The sequence below is a fragment of the Rhinopithecus roxellana genome, chromosome 10 (assembly GCF_007565055.1).
Source record: "Rhinopithecus roxellana isolate Shanxi Qingling chromosome 10, ASM756505v1, whole genome shotgun sequence".
Lineage (NCBI taxonomy): Eukaryota > Metazoa > Chordata > Mammalia > Primates > Cercopithecidae > Rhinopithecus > Rhinopithecus roxellana.
Window position 1 is genome coordinate 39,043,757 of NC_044558.1, and position 19,582 is coordinate 39,063,338.

General features: G+C 36.7%; 1 protein-coding gene across 1 annotated transcript in view; it reads left to right on the forward strand.

The window, feature by feature from the left end:
• Window positions 1–36: 36 nt before the first annotated feature.
• The window catches only part of ZFC3H1 (zinc finger C3H1-type containing), a 54,369-nt gene continuing 34,823 nt past the window's right edge, over window positions 37–19,582 (forward strand). The window contains exons 1-5 of the mRNA XM_010370729.2: window positions 37–849; window positions 6,588–7,004; window positions 15,664–15,728; window positions 18,369–18,567; window positions 19,122–19,345. Of these exons, the coding sequence (XP_010369031.2) occupies window positions 252–849; window positions 6,588–7,004; window positions 15,664–15,728; window positions 18,369–18,567; window positions 19,122–19,345 (1,503 nt within the window). The 5' untranslated portion in view covers window positions 37–251. The remainder of the gene's footprint in view (window positions 850–6,587; window positions 7,005–15,663; window positions 15,729–18,368; window positions 18,568–19,121; window positions 19,346–19,582) is intronic.

The following is a 19,582-nucleotide window of genomic DNA, read 5'->3' on the forward strand; positions in this document are numbered from 1 at the left end:
ACAGCCGCTACCAGAGTCCCTTTCTCGCGAGGCGGAAGAACCCCGATCGCTGAGGAGCAAGGGGGCGCTAGGAAAAGGAACTGGGTTGCGACGGTCCGGCGAGAGAGAGCTGGGGTGCGGGGAAGTTGGGGAACAGAGGCCGCTAGGTGTGCGAGTAGGGTAAGACCGCACCGACCCGGCGGAAACGAGGCAATTGTCGGGTGGATCCCCGGCCGGAGAGCTAAGGTTGTGTGGAAGGCGCTGCTCCCCGGATGGCGACCGCAGATACTCCGGCCCCGGCCTCCAGTGGCCTCTCGCCGAAGGAAGAAGGGGAGCTTGAAGATGGGGAGATCAGTGACGACGATAATAACAGCCAGATACGGAGCCGGAGCAGCAGCAGCAGCAGTGGCGGCGGGCTGTTACCCTATCCGCGGCGAAGGCCTCCTCACTCGGCCCGGGGCGGTGGATCCGGCGGAGGCGGTGGCTCTTCCTCGTCATCGTCCTCTTCTCAGCAGCAGCTGAGGAATTTCTCACGCTCGCGGCACGCGTCTGAGCGGGGCCACCTCAGGGGACCCAGCAGCTACCGACCCAAAGAACCATTCCGGTCTCATCCGCCCTCTGTACGGATGCCTTCGAGTTCACTGTCCGAAAGCAGTCCCCGGCCGTCTTTCTGGGAGCGGAGCCACCTCGCCTTGGACCGTTTCCGCTTTCGAGGCAGGCCTTACCGGGGTGGGAGTCGCTGGAGTCGGGGGCGAGGAGTGGGTGAGCGAGGAGGCAAGCCGGGGTGCAGACCCCCTCTGGGAGGAGGAGCAGGATCCGGGTTCAGCAGCAGTCAGAGCTGGCGAGAGCCCTCTCCACCTCGGAAGAGCTGTATCCTTAACGTGGCGGTCGGCGCTGGGTGTGTCACTTACCAAAGTTCCCTTTAGCGTCATTACTAGGTCTGTGAGACGAGTGTAACTTTGAATCATCAGAACCGCTGATTTCTCCCTGTGTCAGTATACTTAAAGTAAGTTGTTCCTTGGTAATTCCCCGTGTGTCACACTATAGCGTTATTCTTAAGACTGCTTCATTGGATATATTAACGTGCTATGGATTGGGTTAAGCTAATGAAATCTAAGACAGTTAAGTCTGATTTGTAATAATACCTTAGAAGCCCAAGTTTCATTAGCATTTGTATTTTTGCTGGGACAGAAACTTTGTATTTTATGCGAAGTTGACATATTGTTAGAGAAAAATATTCATAAACAAAAAATACTGTTGCTTTATCATATTGCGGTTTGACATTGAAAATTGTAAAAGTTTGTCTGCGCAGTCCTGCACTATTTTCGTGATTCTGTTTTTATCTTGATTTATTCCGGTTGCTGCCTTTTAAATTGCGGGGGAGGGGAGGGGAGGTTAAAAAAAACACTCTGGTGTCTTTAACAAGTCTGTTTCAGAGCTTTTTGATTTATTTGATCTTTTTGGAACGCTTTACCTCCTTTACGTTTGTATCTGTGTTCACTTTTGCGCATTGTGTAACTCTTCGTGCTGACCAAATGAGGGCCAGAAAGAGAAAGATAAACTTATCAGCATTTTTATTTTAATACGTTAGAGTGAAGGAATGTGTATGCGAGGGTGGAGATTACAGATACGTTGAGAAAGGAAATAGTAACATACCAGATTTTTGCTACTTGTAACCTTATTCTCAGTTTTAAACGTTACTGAGTTTACCCAGGATTTATACAGAGGAATCACTCATCCGAAGGTTTCCTGTTTTATAATGGGTTTGTAAAACCTATCTTGACTTACACTGTGACCATCGCAAAAGTTTAAAGACTTTCATTACTGGTTGTAATTCCCATAGTGTGATTTTTAATTTCGTCATTATATATGAAACTTAAAAGTAATGACAGTTATTTGGAAGACAATCAGAATTACTTTTATAGAACACTTAGGTCCAGAATAGGTCTTTCTCAAATGTCATGATGTAAAAGGGGCAAGGAATGTACATTTAGGTAAGAAACGGCAGCTTCTGATGCTAGTCCCCTGAAAAACCTTACTTCTGCAACCAAAAATTGGGTTAGGAACATTTTAGGATTGTTTCAGAGAAAATCATGTAGGCGCTGGGCGTGGTGGCTCACACCTGTAATCCCAACACTTTGGGAGACCGAGGTGGCTGATCGCTTGAGATCAGGAATTCGAGACCAGCCTGGCCAACATGGTGAAACCTTGTCTCTACTAAAAGTAAGAAAGTTAGCCAGCGTGGCACTGGGCGCCTGTATTTCCAGCTACACGGGAGGCTGAGGCAGGAGAATCGCTTGAGCTCGGGAGGCGGAGTTTTAGTGAGCAGAGATTGCACCTCTGCACTCCATCCTGCGCGGTAAAGCGAGACTCCGTTTCAAGAAAAGAAAAGAAAATTATGTAGATATTTAACTTTTTAAAAGCCAGCACATGGTTCTTCCAAGAAGGTTAGAAAATGTTTCTTAATCCATGGATTTGTAGTCTATTTTCAATCCAAAAGCCAGAAAGGCTGTTTGAGCATATGTGTGTGTATGATTTTAAAATTTTTTTCAATTAAAAAAATTTTTTATTAAATTTATTTAAGAAAATTTGAAGAGACGAGGTCTTGCTATGTTGCCCAGGCTGATCTTGAACTTGTAGCTTCAAGAGATCCTCCTTCCTTGGACTCCCAAAGTGCTGGGATTTATAGGTGAGAGCCACCAGTCTATGTGTTTTGTAAAGGTACAAAGATGAAACCTGTAGTTTGTATTAGGGAAACAAATGAAAATAAGTAGTTGTAGTTTAATGTAAAAAGTTGAAACTGAGGTATGTGTATAAAAAGTACTATGGGAGCTCAAAAGTTTTTCTTAAAATTTTTATTCTGTATTAGAAAAGGGGGAGGTGAGTGGGCTTTCTGCTTTTATCCTCCTTCTGCGTGTTTATTCAATACTATTTTGGGCCTCTATCATAGACCTTTATTAATTGGTAAGCTTGTATGTTTTTATTAGTAAACTGGCATATGATGTTGCAAAAAAAAAGTACCGGAAAATATCCAGTCTGTGTGACTTTGATTTCTGTAGTAACTTGTCATAAATAAGATATCTTACTGTTTTTCTTTTCACAGATGCTGCACTTAAAAGGATGCTTATTTTGATCCTCTGCTCATTGTTTTCCTCATGAAGTATCACTGATTCATCCTAGAGGTGGTGTTCTTTTTAAGAATTTGAGAAGGAAAACGTAGTTCCCAGCTACTTTTGTATAATGTGAGCAAACAAAATATTTGTTACAACACTTTATTCAAATTTATTTAATATCAAGATTGTACTCAGTTTAATTCATATTTCCACTGTGTGATTATAATAATATAATAATACCTTTTTTATTTTGCAAATACTGTATAAAGAAATAATGCAGGTTACTCTGTGGCATATTTCTGTAATTTAGAAGTAAAGTAGCCTGAGTATAGGGTTTATTTATTTCTGTTTTTGTCATAACTCCTTTCACTGTAATAACTAAGATATGCTAGTTGCAACTTTAAAGAAATAGAATAAACTAGATTCAATTGCAGTTCTTATTTTCATCCTTAATTTTTCTTAATGATAGACACTTTGTCAGTACATCTTAGCATGTCTCCCTTGAATGACTGCTCTTTTAAACTTTCAAATCTGATGAGAGCTAACATAATTAGGCCAGTGTCTCTCATCAGTAAAAAGTCATTCCATTTTCAGCTGTAGCTGAAAAGGTTGAATAGCACTTCTTTTTGTTTAAACCAAGGTTCAGTTAGAAATTGTATCTTGACAAGCGTAAAATTAAATCTGGTAAGTGTTGGTTTGATCTTAGCTATTCTGTATAGATAGGGATTTTCTTTAGCCTTAAAGGAGATTAGTCAGTTATAGTTGTAACTCAATTGCTTTTCCTTATTTTTCTATTTAGCATTTTTATTAGTATATTTAATCATTTCCCTTTGCAGATATTTCCAAGGTCTTCAGTCTTTTTTTTTTTTTTTTTTTTTTAACTGCAGTTGTGCCTTTAAATGACTCCAGTGAAAAGTAAGATATAAATGCAGATAATTATAGAACTTACGTACAAAGAGTGCATAAGAGGGGAAGGGGGAGTGAGAAACTCCGGCTTCATAGAGGTGACGCTCGAATTGGGGTTAAGTTGAAGAACAGACAAACTTAGACACAAAGCTATGCAAAAATTGTGATGAACAGGGAAAAAGTAAGTTTGGAAAGGAAAGCACAGGTCAGATTATATTTATTCTCAGGATTTTGGACTTTTTTATTAGTGAAATTTAAACAAGGGGAGTAATCTTTTTTTTTTTTTTTTTTTTTTTTTTTTTTTTTTTGAGACGAAGTCTTGCTCTGTCGCCCAGGCTGGAGTGCAGTGGCCGGATCTCAGCCCACTGCAAGCTCTGCCTCCCGGGTTTACGCCATTCTCCTGCCTCAGCCTCCCGAGTAGCTGGGACTACAGGCGCCCGCCACCTCGCCCTGCTAGTTTTTTTTTTTTTGTATTTTTTTTAGTAGAGATGGGGTTTCACCGTGTTAGCCAGGATGGTCTCGATCTCCTGACCTCGTGATCCACCTGTCTCGGCCTCCCAGAGTGCTGGGATTACAACAAGGGGAGTAATCTTATATTTTTATTCTAGAAAGATTACTCTGGCAGCAGCAGTATGAAGGATGGCTTGTAGGAGATAAGAGAAATATCTTTTCACCAGGGTAAACTCTCCTGTGGTAGGTAAAACGGTGGAGGTGCATTAGAATGCTCAAAATAAGAAGAGAAAGAGGCTAAGTAGTGCTCTCTGAAGAGCACCATTATTTCACAAGTTAGAAAGGACTCAATGGAGACTTAAAAGACAAAAAACAAACAGGGAAACAAAGGGAACGGGGAGTTATAGAAGCCAAAAGAGAAGTGGTTTATGGTGTCAGATTCTCATAGGGGTCAGGTAAAAAAAAAAATAAGGTTTGAAAACATTGATAAGGAAACTTAGCCACAGCAGTCTCTCTAGATTAATGGGACAGAAACCAGATTCCATTTGGTAAGAAGGGTACAGAGAAACTGGTTTTCTTGCAAGAAACTTGACTTTGAAGAGATCAGAAAACCAGAGATTTACTAGAACAGTTTTGCTGTAGAACTGTTAAGATTTTCAGATGTACTTACTGCTTATTTTTGTTTCTCAAATGATGGTAATTCTCATTTTTAGAACTGATCATCAGGAGAGTTTAAAAACCTTTTCTGCTGCTTGTCCTGTGAGGAGTTTAAATAGAAGAACCATATTTGGGGTACTGTATTGTTACATCCTAGCCAACTGAAAATGATGTGTAGGCTGGGTGTGGTGGCTTATGCCTGTAATCCCGGCACTTTGGGAGGCCAAGGCAGGTGGATCACCTGAGGTCAGGAGTTTGAGACCAGCCTGGTCAACATGGTGAAACTCCATCTCTACTAAAAATACAAAAATTAGCCGGGCATGGTGGCACGCACCTGTAATCCAAGCTACTCAGGAGGCTGAGGCAGGAGAATTGCTTGAGCCTGCGAGACGGAGGTTACAGTGACCAGGATCGCGCCACTGCACTACAGCCTGGCTGACAGGGCGAAACTGTCTCAAAAAAAGGAAAAAATCTATAAATGGTATATTAAAATCCCAGGAAGTGCTGTCTTTTCTTTTGCTAATATCTGGTCTGGAAAAATGAGGTATAACAATTCTCATGTATGAATTGTTTAGAATAAAAATTGTAGTTTGAAATTGTGTAGCTATTTCTAAGGAAGAAGTTACTTTTCGTGTGTCACTGTGTTAGAGAAGAAAATAAGAACAGTTGCTTCAGATTATTTTCATTACATTTTCCCTTCTCTGTAGGGGAAAAATAGGAGATATATTTTGAGTACTATTTTAAAGTGTTTTGTTTTTTTTTTTTTCTTTTTTTTGAAACGGAGTCTCCCTCTGTTGCCCAGGCTGGAGTGCAGCCGTGGGATCTTGGCTCACTGCAGCCTCCGCCTCCTGGGTTCAAGCAATTCTCTTGCCTCAACTTCTCAAGTAGCTGGGACTACAGGCCTGCACCACCACGCCTGGCTAATTTTTGTATTTTTAGTAGAGATGGGGTTTCACCGTGTTGGCCAGGCTGGTCTTGAACTCCTGACCTCAAGTGATCTTCCTGCCTCGGCCTACCAAAGTGCTGGGATTACAGGCGTGAGCCACCGCGCCCAGCCCCCTGAAGTGTAAATTATCCACATACGTGGCAAACCATTCAGTTTCTCCCTTCTTCATTCAGAAAATAATCTTTAACATACAGCTAATTATGACTTTCCTGGCACTTACAGAAGGAAGGATGCTATATAACCTAACTAGGTGGACTATCTATGGATACTACTGGTAATTATGACACTAGTGATTTTGTAAGTGTACTATTTATATGGTACTTATTAAATTCAAGTATGGACACAATGAAAGTGGGTATTAGCTGCACATACATTAAATGGAATTTAGTAATTTAAAAATATCGTTTCATTTTTCTTGAAAAATTAAAAAGGGAGAAAATTCATCCATAATCTATGTGGTTTTTTTTTTTTTTTTTTTTTGTTAAATTTAACTGTGGAAAATTTTTGGAAACTGGTTTCCTTAATATGCTGCTCAGCCAAAAGTTTTGGAAGGTCTCCATCAAGAAAACAAAATTATTCATCAAAAAATGAAAACTGTGTGGAAGAAACTTTTGAAGATTTGCTTCTAAAGTATAAGCAAATACAATTGGAACTAGAATGCATCAATAAGGATGAAAAACTAGCATTGAGTAGCAAAGAAGAGAATGTGCAGGAAGATCCTAAAACATTGAACTTTGAGGACCAAACTAGCACTGATAATGTCAGTATTACAAAGGATTCAAGTAAAGAAATAGCTCCTGAGGAGAAAACACAAGTCAAAACTTTTCAGGCATTTGAATTAAAACCACTCAGGCAAAAATTGACTTTACCAGGAGATAAGAACCGTTTGAAAAAAGTTAAAGATGGAGCAAAACCTCTTTCCCTGAAATCCGACACTACTGATTCTAGTCAAGGTAATGGAATTAAATATTTCAGTTAGTAATGACTGTTCTTTCTCTAAAGGAGTAACTACTTGTTTTGGTAGTGTACTTCATTTAAATGATTGTACGCTCATTTAAATGATTATAATTATCTGTAAATTTTGTACTTTCTGTGTAGACATATTATTGAATAATTACTAATTTTGTTTACTTTTAGTCTTTATTTCTTTATTTTTTTTTGCCTGACATGCTGGCCTCTATAATAGAATGTTATACATAAGTGATAATAGTGGACACCTTTGTTTCCTAATTTAAAGAAAATGGTTTTGACATTTGTCATTAAATATGATGTTAATTTTTTTGTAGGTATCCCTTGTGGGGTAAGGGAGAGTTTTACTCCTATTCCTAGTTTGAAATTTTCAGTGTGAATGGATGTTGAAGTTTACAAAATCCTTTTTCTTCATTATTGGGATGAGCATCTAATTTATTCTAATTTGTTAGTGTAATGAATTATATAATTTATTTCTAGTATTAAACCACCCTTGTATGCTTGCGTTTAATACAGTTTATGATATACCATTTTTAAATCATGGATTTGGCTTTTTTCTTTTCCTCTTTATTTTTAAGAAATAATTTATATACAGTAAAACTTACCTTTTAACATTATAAATGTGTGTGTAGTTCTTCAGGTTTTGACAAATGCAGACAGTGCATAACCATCACCAGCCACCATTAATATACAGAATTCTTTCATCAACCTCAAACAGTTTCTCCAAGTGTCTTTGTAGTTATCCCCTCCCTCAGCCCTTAGTTCACCTAGTAACCACTGATCTGTCCCTATAGTTTTGCCTTTTCCAGAATGTCACATTAATGGAATCATACAGTATATTGCCTTTGATTATAACTTCTTTCATTGAGCATAATGTGTTCGAAATTCATTCATGTACTTGTATATGTCAGTAGTTCTTTTTTGTTGAGTATCCCATCATAACTATAGTTTATCCATTTCCCCATTATGTTTGGGTTTTTCCAACTTTTCAGCAATTACAAATGAAGGTTTGCTAGTGTTTTGTTTAGAATTTTACAGGCTATGTTCATAGCCTGTAATTTTTTCCCCCCTCTTTTTCCTTGCCAGTTTGTAGTGTAAGGTTGTGATACTCAAATCGGTTGGGGCTGGTTTCATCTTTTTTCTCTGCAATAGTTTAAGATTGGAAACATTCTGAGATACTTGGTAGATCTTGCTGGTAATTGTCTGGGCGTGGGTGGAGTTTTTTTCCGAGAAGGTTTTAATCTGACTTTTTGTGTTTTCTATTTCTGTTAAGGCAGTTTATGTAAACTATATATTTTTTGTAATGTGTCTTTCCTATAAGTTATAGAAGTTATAAAAATTATTCTTAAGAATCCTTTACTTTTTTATCTGTAGTATTTGTAAGTTGTACCTTTTTTTTCCCTGCTCTCTTCTTTAATTTCCCCTGAAATAAGTACATAGGTTCTTAAACTTTAATTTCCCCTGAAATAAGTACATAGGTTTTTTCCCTGCTCTCTTCTTTAATTTCCCCTGAAATAAGTACAGAGGTTTTTCAGCCTCTCTCCTATTAAGATCATTTTAGGCCATCAAATTTGACTTTAGTTCTGTCTCAAGTTGGGATGTTTTAACTTTTTTCATTCATTCTAAATATTTTCTAATTTTTATTTTTCATTGACTTGTAGGCTACTTGAAAGTATGTTTCTTCCAAACATGTAGGTTGTCTAGCAGTGTTTTTTATTGATATCTAAGTCGATCATACTGTCAGAAAATAAGATTGCTATGATAACCAATCTTTTGAAATACTTAAAGACTTCCTTTGTTGTGTAGTATGTAATCAGTTCTTGTAAGAGTTCTGTGTATGTTTGAAAGAAATATATAGATTACTTGAGCTTTTTGTGTTGTTCACTTTTTTATTTTTTGATACGCTTGATCAGCTACTAAGAGAAGTTTGTTCAAATTTGCCAGTGTGATGATGGATTTGTGATTTTTACTTTTTGCTTTAAATACTTTGAAGCTGGGTAATTAAGTCATTATGTGGTGACTTTATCTCTGACGTTTTTGCCTAAAAGACTATTTTGTCTTACATATTAATAGCCACATCATCTTTCTCTTTATATAATTTCCCACCCTTTCAGTCTTTCTATATCCTCATGTCTCAGATATTACTTGTACATAGTATAGAGCTGGTTTTAATTTATAATTCAGTATGACAATCTTTGTCCTTTAGCTTAAACATAGTCTACTCACATTTTTTATGATTATTGACATTTGGTTTTATTTTATTTTATTTTTTTTTCTTTTTAGTCTCTTATTTTTCTTCACACAATTTTTTTTTTTTTCATTTGCTAGTTTGGAAGTTAAATACTAAATTTCTGGTCTTATATTCCTGCCAGTGTTTAAAGTTAATCAAGAACCTTACCCTTTCCCCAAAATACAAAGAATGATGTTTGCTAAGTTTTGCCTATATTTTTAGCACTTTCTTGGCTCACTGTTTGTATTATGTCTGGAATTATATATGTATAAATACATTCTCTTTGTGTGTGTGTGTGTGTGTGTGTGTGTGTTTTAGATAAGGTCTCACTGTGTTACCCAGGCTGGAGTGCAGGGGTGTGATCATGACTCAGTGCAGCCTTGACCTCCTGGGCTCGGGTGATCCTCCCACCTCAGCCTCCTGAGTTGCTGGGATCACAGGCATGTCCTACCATGCCCGGCTATGTTTTAAAAATTTCTGTAGAGACGGGGTCTCAGTATGTTGTCTAGGCTGGTCTCAAACTCCGGGCACAAGTGATCCTCCTGCCTTGGCCTCCTGAAATGCTGGGATTACAGGTGTGAGCCACCACACCCAGCCCCTAATTATGTTCTTACTAACAATATTTTCTGACTTCCATTGTTGATTTTCAAAAGTTATCAGTCTTAATGGTTTCCAATTTGAAGATGATCTTTTTTCTTTGATTGTTTTAAATATCCTTTTTGTCTTTGATATTCTGTAGTTGAATTGTGATGTGCTGATTGTAGATTTCTTTTTTTGTATCCAGCTTGGAATTTGTTGTTTCTTGAATCTGGATTGGATCTTGCATTGGTTCTGAAAAAATTATCACTATCTCTTAGAATATTATCCCATTCTCTCTCTTTTTTGGAACTCTGTATAGATGTATGTTATGTTAAGTCATCGTACTTTATCTTTCATGTCTCCTAATTTCTCTAAGTTTCTGTCACTTTGTAATTGATAAATTCTGGAAAATTTTCTCTGATACATCTTTCATTTTACTGATTCTCTCTTCAGCTGTATCTGATTTGCCTTAAGCCCACTTACTGAGTTTTAAATTTCAATTACAGTTTTTATTTTTATTTCATTTTTGTTTGTTTTCAAATCACTTTGATCATTCTTTGCACTTTTCTTCTCCCTGCTTATAATTTCAGCTTTATCTTTGTTCCTTTAAACAAATTAACCATAGGTCTGTTTTGTTTTATCTCCTATCCCTGCTAATTTTCAATATCTGAGGTCTTTGGGAGTTTGATTTCTGATGTTTGTTTTTGTTATTACTCATTTTTGGTACTTTCTTTCTTGAACATTTAGTGGTTTTGTTTTGTTTTGTTTTAATGTGAGGTGGTCATTTTCTTTTGAATTTTAGTAGTGGGAAGTTTTTGAGACCTGGGGCAAAGATACATTCCCCAGAGAGAATTTGCTAAAGACTTTAGCCTTGAAATCAGTTCAACCCTCACTGGCTGCCCGTATAGTGTGAATTTGGTTGTAAACCTAAGTGATGATTATTTTGGGTTACACATTCTCAGGGAGATGCCTTTCTTTCCCCTCTTCAATTTAGTACTATGATTCTATACAAGTAGTTTTGAAAAGTATAACACAGAGGGATAGAAAAGACACACAAATAACTATCATGGAGTATAATATGAGTTATGTGTGAAAGCCTAGAGTAACACAGGAAGGATTAAATATCCTCACCTGGATTTAGAAAGGTTTCGTAGAGATGTAAATGTTTGATATACTTCTGGAAAAATGAATCTTTTCCACTGGGGAAGTCAGAAGGAACCCAATGAGCAGATAGGCACAGAGGGCTTTTTAAGGGCATTGAGATTCATCAAATATGTATGCAGTGTGAGAGATAATGGTGTTTTTTTTGGTGAGTGGTTGGACATAAAATTATAAAAGGACAAGTTAGTGTTGGATTGGGAGGGATGTTTAATATTTTGCTAAAGATTTTGAATTTTGTCCTTTAAACATTGGGTAGGCTGTTAAATGTTTTTAAGCAAGAAAATGATGTGATCAGATGTGTGTTTTAGAAAATAACTGGCATCAGTATGGAAGAGTGATTGGAGGAAAATCAAAGAAGCTAAAATGTCATCTGAATCAGTAAATTATATAATTGTTTCTACATGTATATTTCCCCACCAATCCTCACCAAGATTCTACTATCAAACTTATGTTGTTGGTGAGCCTTTTTTCCATATCTCTTGACAACTCTTCTATACGTTCATAACTTTTTCAGGCCCTTTACTCAAACTTTATTATTGTCAGTATATAAGCTTGTCTCTTATTTGAGGTAATCACACTCAATTCCAGCTTTTCACTTCCTGACCATAAATTTGTTTGTAATCCATATCAATTTTCACTTCAGTTCTTTCATCCTGAGGGTAATGATTCTCTTGTTCATGACCATTTTGTTTTAACTTGTTCCCCTGGCTCTTTAACTTCTTCTGCCTTCTCTGGGACCTTGCTTTATTTATTCTACTTTATCTTGAACCATTGTCTCCTTAGAGTGTTCTTAATATATTTGACTTTTCCATCCAAAAATGGAAATCCTCTTCTACCTTATCCTACGTTCTGTCTTAAATTATGTCAAGTATTCTTCCTCTTTTCAGTAAGACTTCTGAGACGTGTAGTCTGTACCAGCTTTTCACTTTACTTCTCATTTCCTTATTAGCCCAATACAGTTTGCTTTTCTACCCCCATCACAATACTGAAACTACTCATGGTAGTTTTCTGTGACCTAATTGCAAATTTTAGTGGATGTTTTTTATTTCATTCTTCCATTCATTCAAAAATTAGTTGAGCACTTTATTCCACACTCTTGGAAATAAATTGGTGAGCAAAATAGTTACTTATGTTTTCATGGGCTTGCGTTTTAGAAGGTAAAACAGTAAACATGATGAGTAAATTAACTGTTACGAAAGAGAAAAAGTATAGCAGGGTAAGTCGGAAAGGGATATTGAGGATACAGCTTGCAGCACTAATAGGGTGGTCAGCATAGGTATCTATTTGAAGGTGAGATTTAAAGAAAGACTTTGAAGACAGTAAAGGAATAGCCAAATGGATTTCTGGTGGAAGAGGCTTCTACACAAAAGGAATAACTAGAGCAGTGATTTTCAAAATGTGGTTTCTGGGGACTGCATTATCTGGGAACTTGATAGAACACAAATTCTCAGTCTCTACCTTAGATCTGTTGAACTGGGAGCTCTGGAAATGGGGCCTAGCAATCTGTATTCAGCCCTTCTGTTGATTATGCTACATGCTGAAGTTTGGGCATTGCTGAACTAGAGAAATGACCATAATACAGAAGGATGCCTGACATGTTTGGGGAAGAACCAGAAGTCCTGTACTAATACAGAAGAGAGAGTGAGGGGGATGAATAATGGGAGAGAAGTTGTTGGAGATGGCAAGAGGGGGCAGATCTTATAGACAGAGCCTTATAAGAACTTTGTTTTTTTATTCCTAGTGAAATGGTGACCTCTTACAGGGTTTTGAGCAAAGGACTGACATAATCTGTTTTATATTTTTAAGGCATCACTCTGGCTGCATTGTTGAGAATACTCTGTTGGGGTAGACATCTCACCTATATTCAGTGATGTTTTCCTTCCTTTGAAATTTTGGGATTTCTGTAATGGATTTTAAAAATAACTTCCTGATTTTCCTTTTCTGTCTTTTGTTTGTTTTAAATAATACTTTTCCTATGTAATTTCTTAATTTGTCATGTCCTCAGTGTCCCATTTTCTAGAGGTATTCTCATTGTTGTGGTTTTAACTACTACCTCTGTGCTGGTGACTTTAGCTCACATTAGACTTTTAGTGGGTAATATTTTAAATTCTGTGTGACAAGAACAGTGTTCATTTTGGAGGTTTTGAGTAAAACTTGAGATAATTTTATTGTACAGACCTATGACAGTGGTAGAACAATATCTAGCTACCCATTTGATCAGTTTAAACCTGCGTTTATAATCTTTGTGTAAAGTTATATTTATTGTCTGAAATTTGTATTTATTGAATTTATTGTATTTATTATTTTGTTTTTGTTTCTGTTTTGTTTTTGAGACGGACTCGCTCTGTTGCCCAGGCTGGAGTGCAGTGGCGCGATCTCAGCCCACGGCAGGCTCCATCTCTGTGATGGACACCAGTCTCCTGCCTTGGCCTCCTGAGTAGCTGGGACTACAGGTGCCTGCCACCATGCCTGGCTAATTTTTTTGTATTTTTAGTAGAGACAGGGTTTCACCGTGTTAGCCAGGATGGTCTCCATCTCCTGACTTCGTGATCCACCTGCCTTTGGCCTCCCAAAGTGCTGGGATTACAGGAGTGAGCCACCGTGCCCGGCCTATTGTGTTTATTTTTAAGGTAGCAGTGTAGTCATAAGGTACCTGTTATGTTAATAGATGTTTGCCTTTATGCTACATTAAAGGGAGGTGCTGCCATTTTGTATAGACAAGTGAGATCCTAATCGACCAGTAGATTTCTCATGACCTAATGAAACTCATAAGTTTCTCATGTAGGAGAATAATTTAGTGTTTAATGTTTCCCTGTTTATTTTTGTCTGATAGTTATTACTATTGTGTTGTTTTTAAAAGCATGATCATTTTTGCTACAATGGGACATATGCATTCCCCAAAATTACCACACTGCAAAATTGTGCAATAAAAACAATAGGGTGTGTGGAGAAAATGAGGTTAGAGGATCAGCACTCAAAAACTTTATCCGTGGCACATAAAAGATAGGAATAAATGAAAAATGATAGCACAGCTTTGCATGTGAAATGGGGGGAAAAAGCGTGAAATATTAAAGTAAACATGTCAGCATTCCATGAAATAGACCTGAAGTATACCTGTGGAAGTGGAATGTTTGCTACTTATGAGTTATTATGAAGTAAAACAAGGAGTGTTACCTGAAATCAGACAGTAAATTGTAGTACCAGATGTGGATGTATGTGCCTTATAACACACACAATGAACTTGGGTATTTGATAGGTGTTTGAAGTGTATGTTTGTGTATTCCTACATGGCTCAGATCACTTGGGTGCAGTTTTCTGCAGTCTTAGTGTTTCTCTGAGACAAATCACACATATAAATTTGTGTTATGCTCAAATTCTTTTCTTTTTTCTTTTTTTTTTTTTTTTTGAGACAGAGTCTTACTCTGTTGCCCAGGATGGAGTGCATTGGTACAATCTTAGCTCACTGCAACCTCCACCTCTCAGCTCCAAGCGATTCTCCTGTCTCAGCCTCCCTAGTAGCTGGAACTACAGGCACGCACCACCATGCCTAATTTTTTGTATTTTCAGCAGAGACGGAGTTTTGCCATGTTGCCCGGGCTGGTCTCGAACTCCTGACCTCATGTGATCCACTTGCCTCGGCCACCCAAAGCACTGGGATTACAGGCATGAGCCACTGCACCTGGTTGCTCAAATTATTTTCTACTGTATCAATCATGTTGCAGCAAGTTCACATTTATAGACTAAGCCTTTCAACAGAACTCATTTGTCTTGAAATTTGGTCATTGCCTTCTATTTACATTGATTGAGGTGCTTGATTAGTCATTTCTCTATTTATTGAATAAGTTGCATATTCTTTGGTTCACTTGAGCAGTCAAATTAGGATGTTTGGAACATTGACAGGTGTGGTGTTATGGTAAACAACACTAGGCTTGAAGTTAAGATCTAATTTAAATCCTAGCTTTGCAACTTCAGTTTTGTCATCTTAAGGAAAGATTTCTGAATTTTTAACATAATCTGTTCTAGCTACAAAAGTATCTCAGCAGGATTGTAGATATTCTGTAACTTTATTATGTGATGTTTAAAGCTGTTGTAGATTACATAATATATAAATAAGGTTTTGTACATTGTTTCATCAGTCATCTGGGCCCAAGGCTAGATGTTTAGAAAAAAATGTATGGATGGACTTAATTTTATTGATACTTAAGCTGCCTCTACCGACGCTTTTCTAGGTTAAATAAAAGACCAGTTCTCTAATGCACAAATGTAGACATTGAATTTATTTCAGTTTAGAGGACTGGATTAATTTAGTCATCATTATAATCTGTCAGTGTGGATAATCCAGTTGATAATTAAGTGCTGCTGCTTGTTTCTATGCTTTATAAATTCTGTTCTTACTTGAAATGACTGTTTGTAGTTCAGAAGTCATTTTATTAAAAGTGTGGTTTTATTTTAATATTTTGAATCATTTTGCCTTATAACTTTCAGGAATGAGGCTGATAAGTTTGTTCAGATTTTTGTTCTCTTTAATGGTATTTTCCTTTGGTTGAGAGATTGAGAAAATGAGACCCTTTAATGATATCTTTAAAATAATTACCAGATATTATATAGGATTATTTTATTTTAGATTGTGGCTATCTTTTGGAGTATTCAAAAAATATTATTTTATTTTAAAGGATTACAAGATAAAGAACAAAATTTAACAAGAAGAATTAGTACCTCAGATATTCTGTCTGAAAAGGTAAGATGCTGCTTTGTGAGACTGTATCATCTCTGTAAGACCCATTTCCACATTGCTTTATTTTGTTCTGTTGTAAGGGAAATTGTCTTTCACTCATTTTCTTTCATCATTCCTATAACTCCATTTGGACATAAGCCTTAAAGATAAGAAATTCTGTAGTGACATCTTGGAGTCTCTTTTCCCTGGGTTCTGCAAATGATGTTTAATTAAATGTTATATATATTCATACAGGATCTTTTTTTATCATTTGTTTTTTTGAAACCTTTAATTTTGATCCAGATATTTTCTCCATTTTTTGTGGGTTATCCTGTGTGGGTAAGCTTTTGGAGTTAGGTAGACCTTCACCTGGTATCAAATTCTATTTCCACTTCTTGTTAGCTGAGTGACCTTGTATAAACTATTTAGCCTTTGCTTGCTTCTATATTCTTTTCTACAAAATGAACTTAACGTCTTCTGTCCTCTGGGTTGTTGTGAGGCTTCAGTATAATGAAATACAGAAGCATCAAGCACTGTGTTTGACATGTAACAGTCACTCAGTAACCTAAGCCTTTTCAGTTTGTTGAATTCGAGATCTGAAATATCTGTAGTTTTTTTCTTTTGAGATTTCAGTTTGTTTTTCTGTATAAATTGAAATGATTTAAATGGTCTAGGAGCTTTAGGAAAAAGATGGCCCTGAATTTAGAAATGATACTATAACGTACACATACACATTTTTAATACCCTCACAATAACCCTGTGAATCAAGTTGACATTATGTACATTTCATAGATGATGTAAGAGTCCTGTGAGTAGATTAAGTGACTTGCCTAAAGTTATATAGGAATTAAGTGTCAGAGCAAGTAATTTAATGAGCATGTCTGACTAATGGGAACTAACGAGCTTAGCTCTGTGCTCTTGCTGTTCAAGTAACTACCTCACGTATCATATAGGTAGGTGACAGAATCAGTGGTTTCTTTCATTCCAAAGGGAGTAGTTGCAAAAAATAATCAAAAGTCTCACTGGGTGTGGTGGCTTATGCCTGTAATCCCAGCACTCTGGAAGGCTGAGGTGGATTGATCACTTTAGCTCAGGAGTTTGAGACCAGCCTGGGCAACATAGTGAAATCCCAACTTGAAAAAAATTAAATAATTTAAAACAAAAGAAAACAAAAAGACTTTGTCTCAGTGGAACAGTGAGGATAGCTTTATTTTAGTTAAACTCTCTACATGAGTACTATTTAATAGAATTTTCTACAATAATGGAAATGTTTTATAGCTGTATTCTCCAATATGGTAGCTGTTAGCTACACGTGGCTATGAAGAACTTGAAAAGTGATTAGTGTGGCTTAGGTCCAAATTTTTAAATTCAGTTTTGGTAATTTAAATTCAAATAGCCACATGTGACTCATTGCTGCCATATTGAACAGCACAGCTCTAGAATTTCAGTACTAGGCAATAGAATTTGATACAGTTAAGTGACTGAGAACTTAAAAAAGTATCATGATAGTTTTAAAATTATTGCTTACATGTAGTTACCAACAGTGGAAAGGGTAACTATTCTGGTTTGGTTAAATTGAAGTACTGAAGTGTATGACAGTAGTTGAGGGCTTATAGTAGTTCATATTCAGGTGAAATCGTTAGTTAGTATCCACTGTTTTCTTTATGTTTAACAATAGAAATAATTTAATTGGATTTTGGGAGAAAATATAATTTACCTATAAGAAAAAGTTATTAGATAAGTAGCCCTTCATCTTTTGGAATCTTTTTTGACTCTTCCTTTCCCTTTCATGCACATACATAAAGAAAAAGCAGAGTTTGTGTTTAACTTCAAGAGTGGGGAAGCCAAAGCTATCCTCCCACCCCTTATTAAAATCAATGGACTCTAATTATGAACCTCTTCGGAACCTGCCATTTTTCAGTTCTGTTTTTGCTATCATGTGGAGAATATTTCGAAAGTGAAATGCAAAAGTTATTTCAATTGGAAAAAAGTCTCAGACATCTGCTTTTAACATTATTGTCCTGTTTTAGCTTTCCTGAAGAAAAGTCTGTTTTCAAAATATATAAAATATTCAGATAAATATCTGTAGCCTTAGAACACATAACAGTCAGCTGTAAGCAAATCTCTGTAGATTTTTCCCTTCACTAGTAATTTAAAGAATTAAAAAATATACACGTAAAAGAAAATTTGTACATTTGAATCTTGAGGATGTCTGTTGTTCTGTATTACTGGTGAGGCCAGCAAAGCACGTGATCAGGGAACCACTTCCTTCTTCTTTCCTTACCTCTCCTGAGTCTTATGTCTTCATTGCATTTGCTGCCATCAGACTTTTACTCTTTCAGGTTTGGGAAGCCCTTTTAAATGTTAGCTACTAACTCTTTTATTTTTTTGCATTATCCTGTTCTATCAGTTGTACCGCCTCACCAACCCTACATTACCTATATACACATACCTTCTGCAGACTGAACTTCTATTCGTATTTTAGGAATTACATTAGAGTCTTAGGCTATGGGAAGTAAATTAGTTTACTTATGTTATCTGTATTTGCCTTGTCATATTTGCCTTCAAACTTTAAATTTTTATCTTATAAAGGATTTGACTTGATAAAATGTATAAGCTAAATAATAGAATTAAAAATTTTAGCTCTTTCTTTTTGCTTTAAAGAAACTTGGTGAAGATGAAGAGGAACTATCTGAATTACAGCTTCGCCTTTTGGCCCTTCAGTCAGCCAGTAAAAAATGGCAACAAAAAGAACAGCAGGTGATGAAAGAAAGCAAAGAAAAGTTGACTAAGACGAAAACCGTACAGCAAAAAGTTAAAACAAGTACAAAAACACATTCGGCCAAAAAAGTTAGCACTACAGGTGATCATTTTTATTAAATCTTTTGTTTTTGTTTTGTTTTGTTTTGTTTTTTGAGACAGAGTTTTGCTCTTGTCACCCAGGCTGGAGTGCAGTGGTGTGATCTCTGCTCACTGCCACCTCCACCTCCCGGGTTCAGGTGATTCTCCTGCCTCAGTCTCCCAAGTAGCTGGGATTACAGGCGCCCACCACCACGCCCAGCTAATTTTTTGTAGTTTTGGTAGAGACGGGGTTTCACCATGTTGGGTAGGCTGGTCTCAAACTCCTGACCTCAGGTGATCCGCTCGCCTTGGCCTCCCAAAGTGCTGGGGTTATAGGTGTGAGCCACTGCTTGTTAAATTCTTCTAGCTGAATTCATTATCAGTATAGTTTTGGGATTTTAATTCAGAGTTTTGAGTTTGGGGAATTATAGGGCCCTAAAATGGAAAACAGTCTTATATAAACAACTTAAGAGGAGCATCATCATTGATGAATCGATAATGAAAATATTTTTAAAGACTCTTATTTTTCTTTTATCTCCTGACAGATACTAATGTTTATGTATTTTTTATTTAAAGCTAAACAAGCATTGAGGAAGCAGCAAACAAAGGCATGGAAGAAACTACAACAACAAAAAGAACAGGAAAGACAGAAAGAAGAGGATCAGCGGAAACAAGCTGAAGAAGAAGAGAGAAGGAAAAGAGAGGAAGAAATCAGAAAAATTCGAGATCTCTCAAATCAGGAAGAACAGTACAATCGATTCATGAAATTGGTTGGTGGCAAGAGGAGATCAAGAAGTAAAGTAAGAAATGCAAAAATATAAAATCAAAACGTTACTCTAAGTTTCCTTAAAGTCTTATTTCATAGATTCTGTCAAATAAGAAAGCTTATTTTATAAATAACTGTTGGAAGAAAGGAAGGTAGGTTATAATTGGGAAAGCATCTTTTGTAGTCGTAGGTATTAGAGGACAAAATGAAGGCTAAAATTATGATTAGCAGAGACTACTTTTAGCTTTCTTACCATTTTCTATTTAGGTGA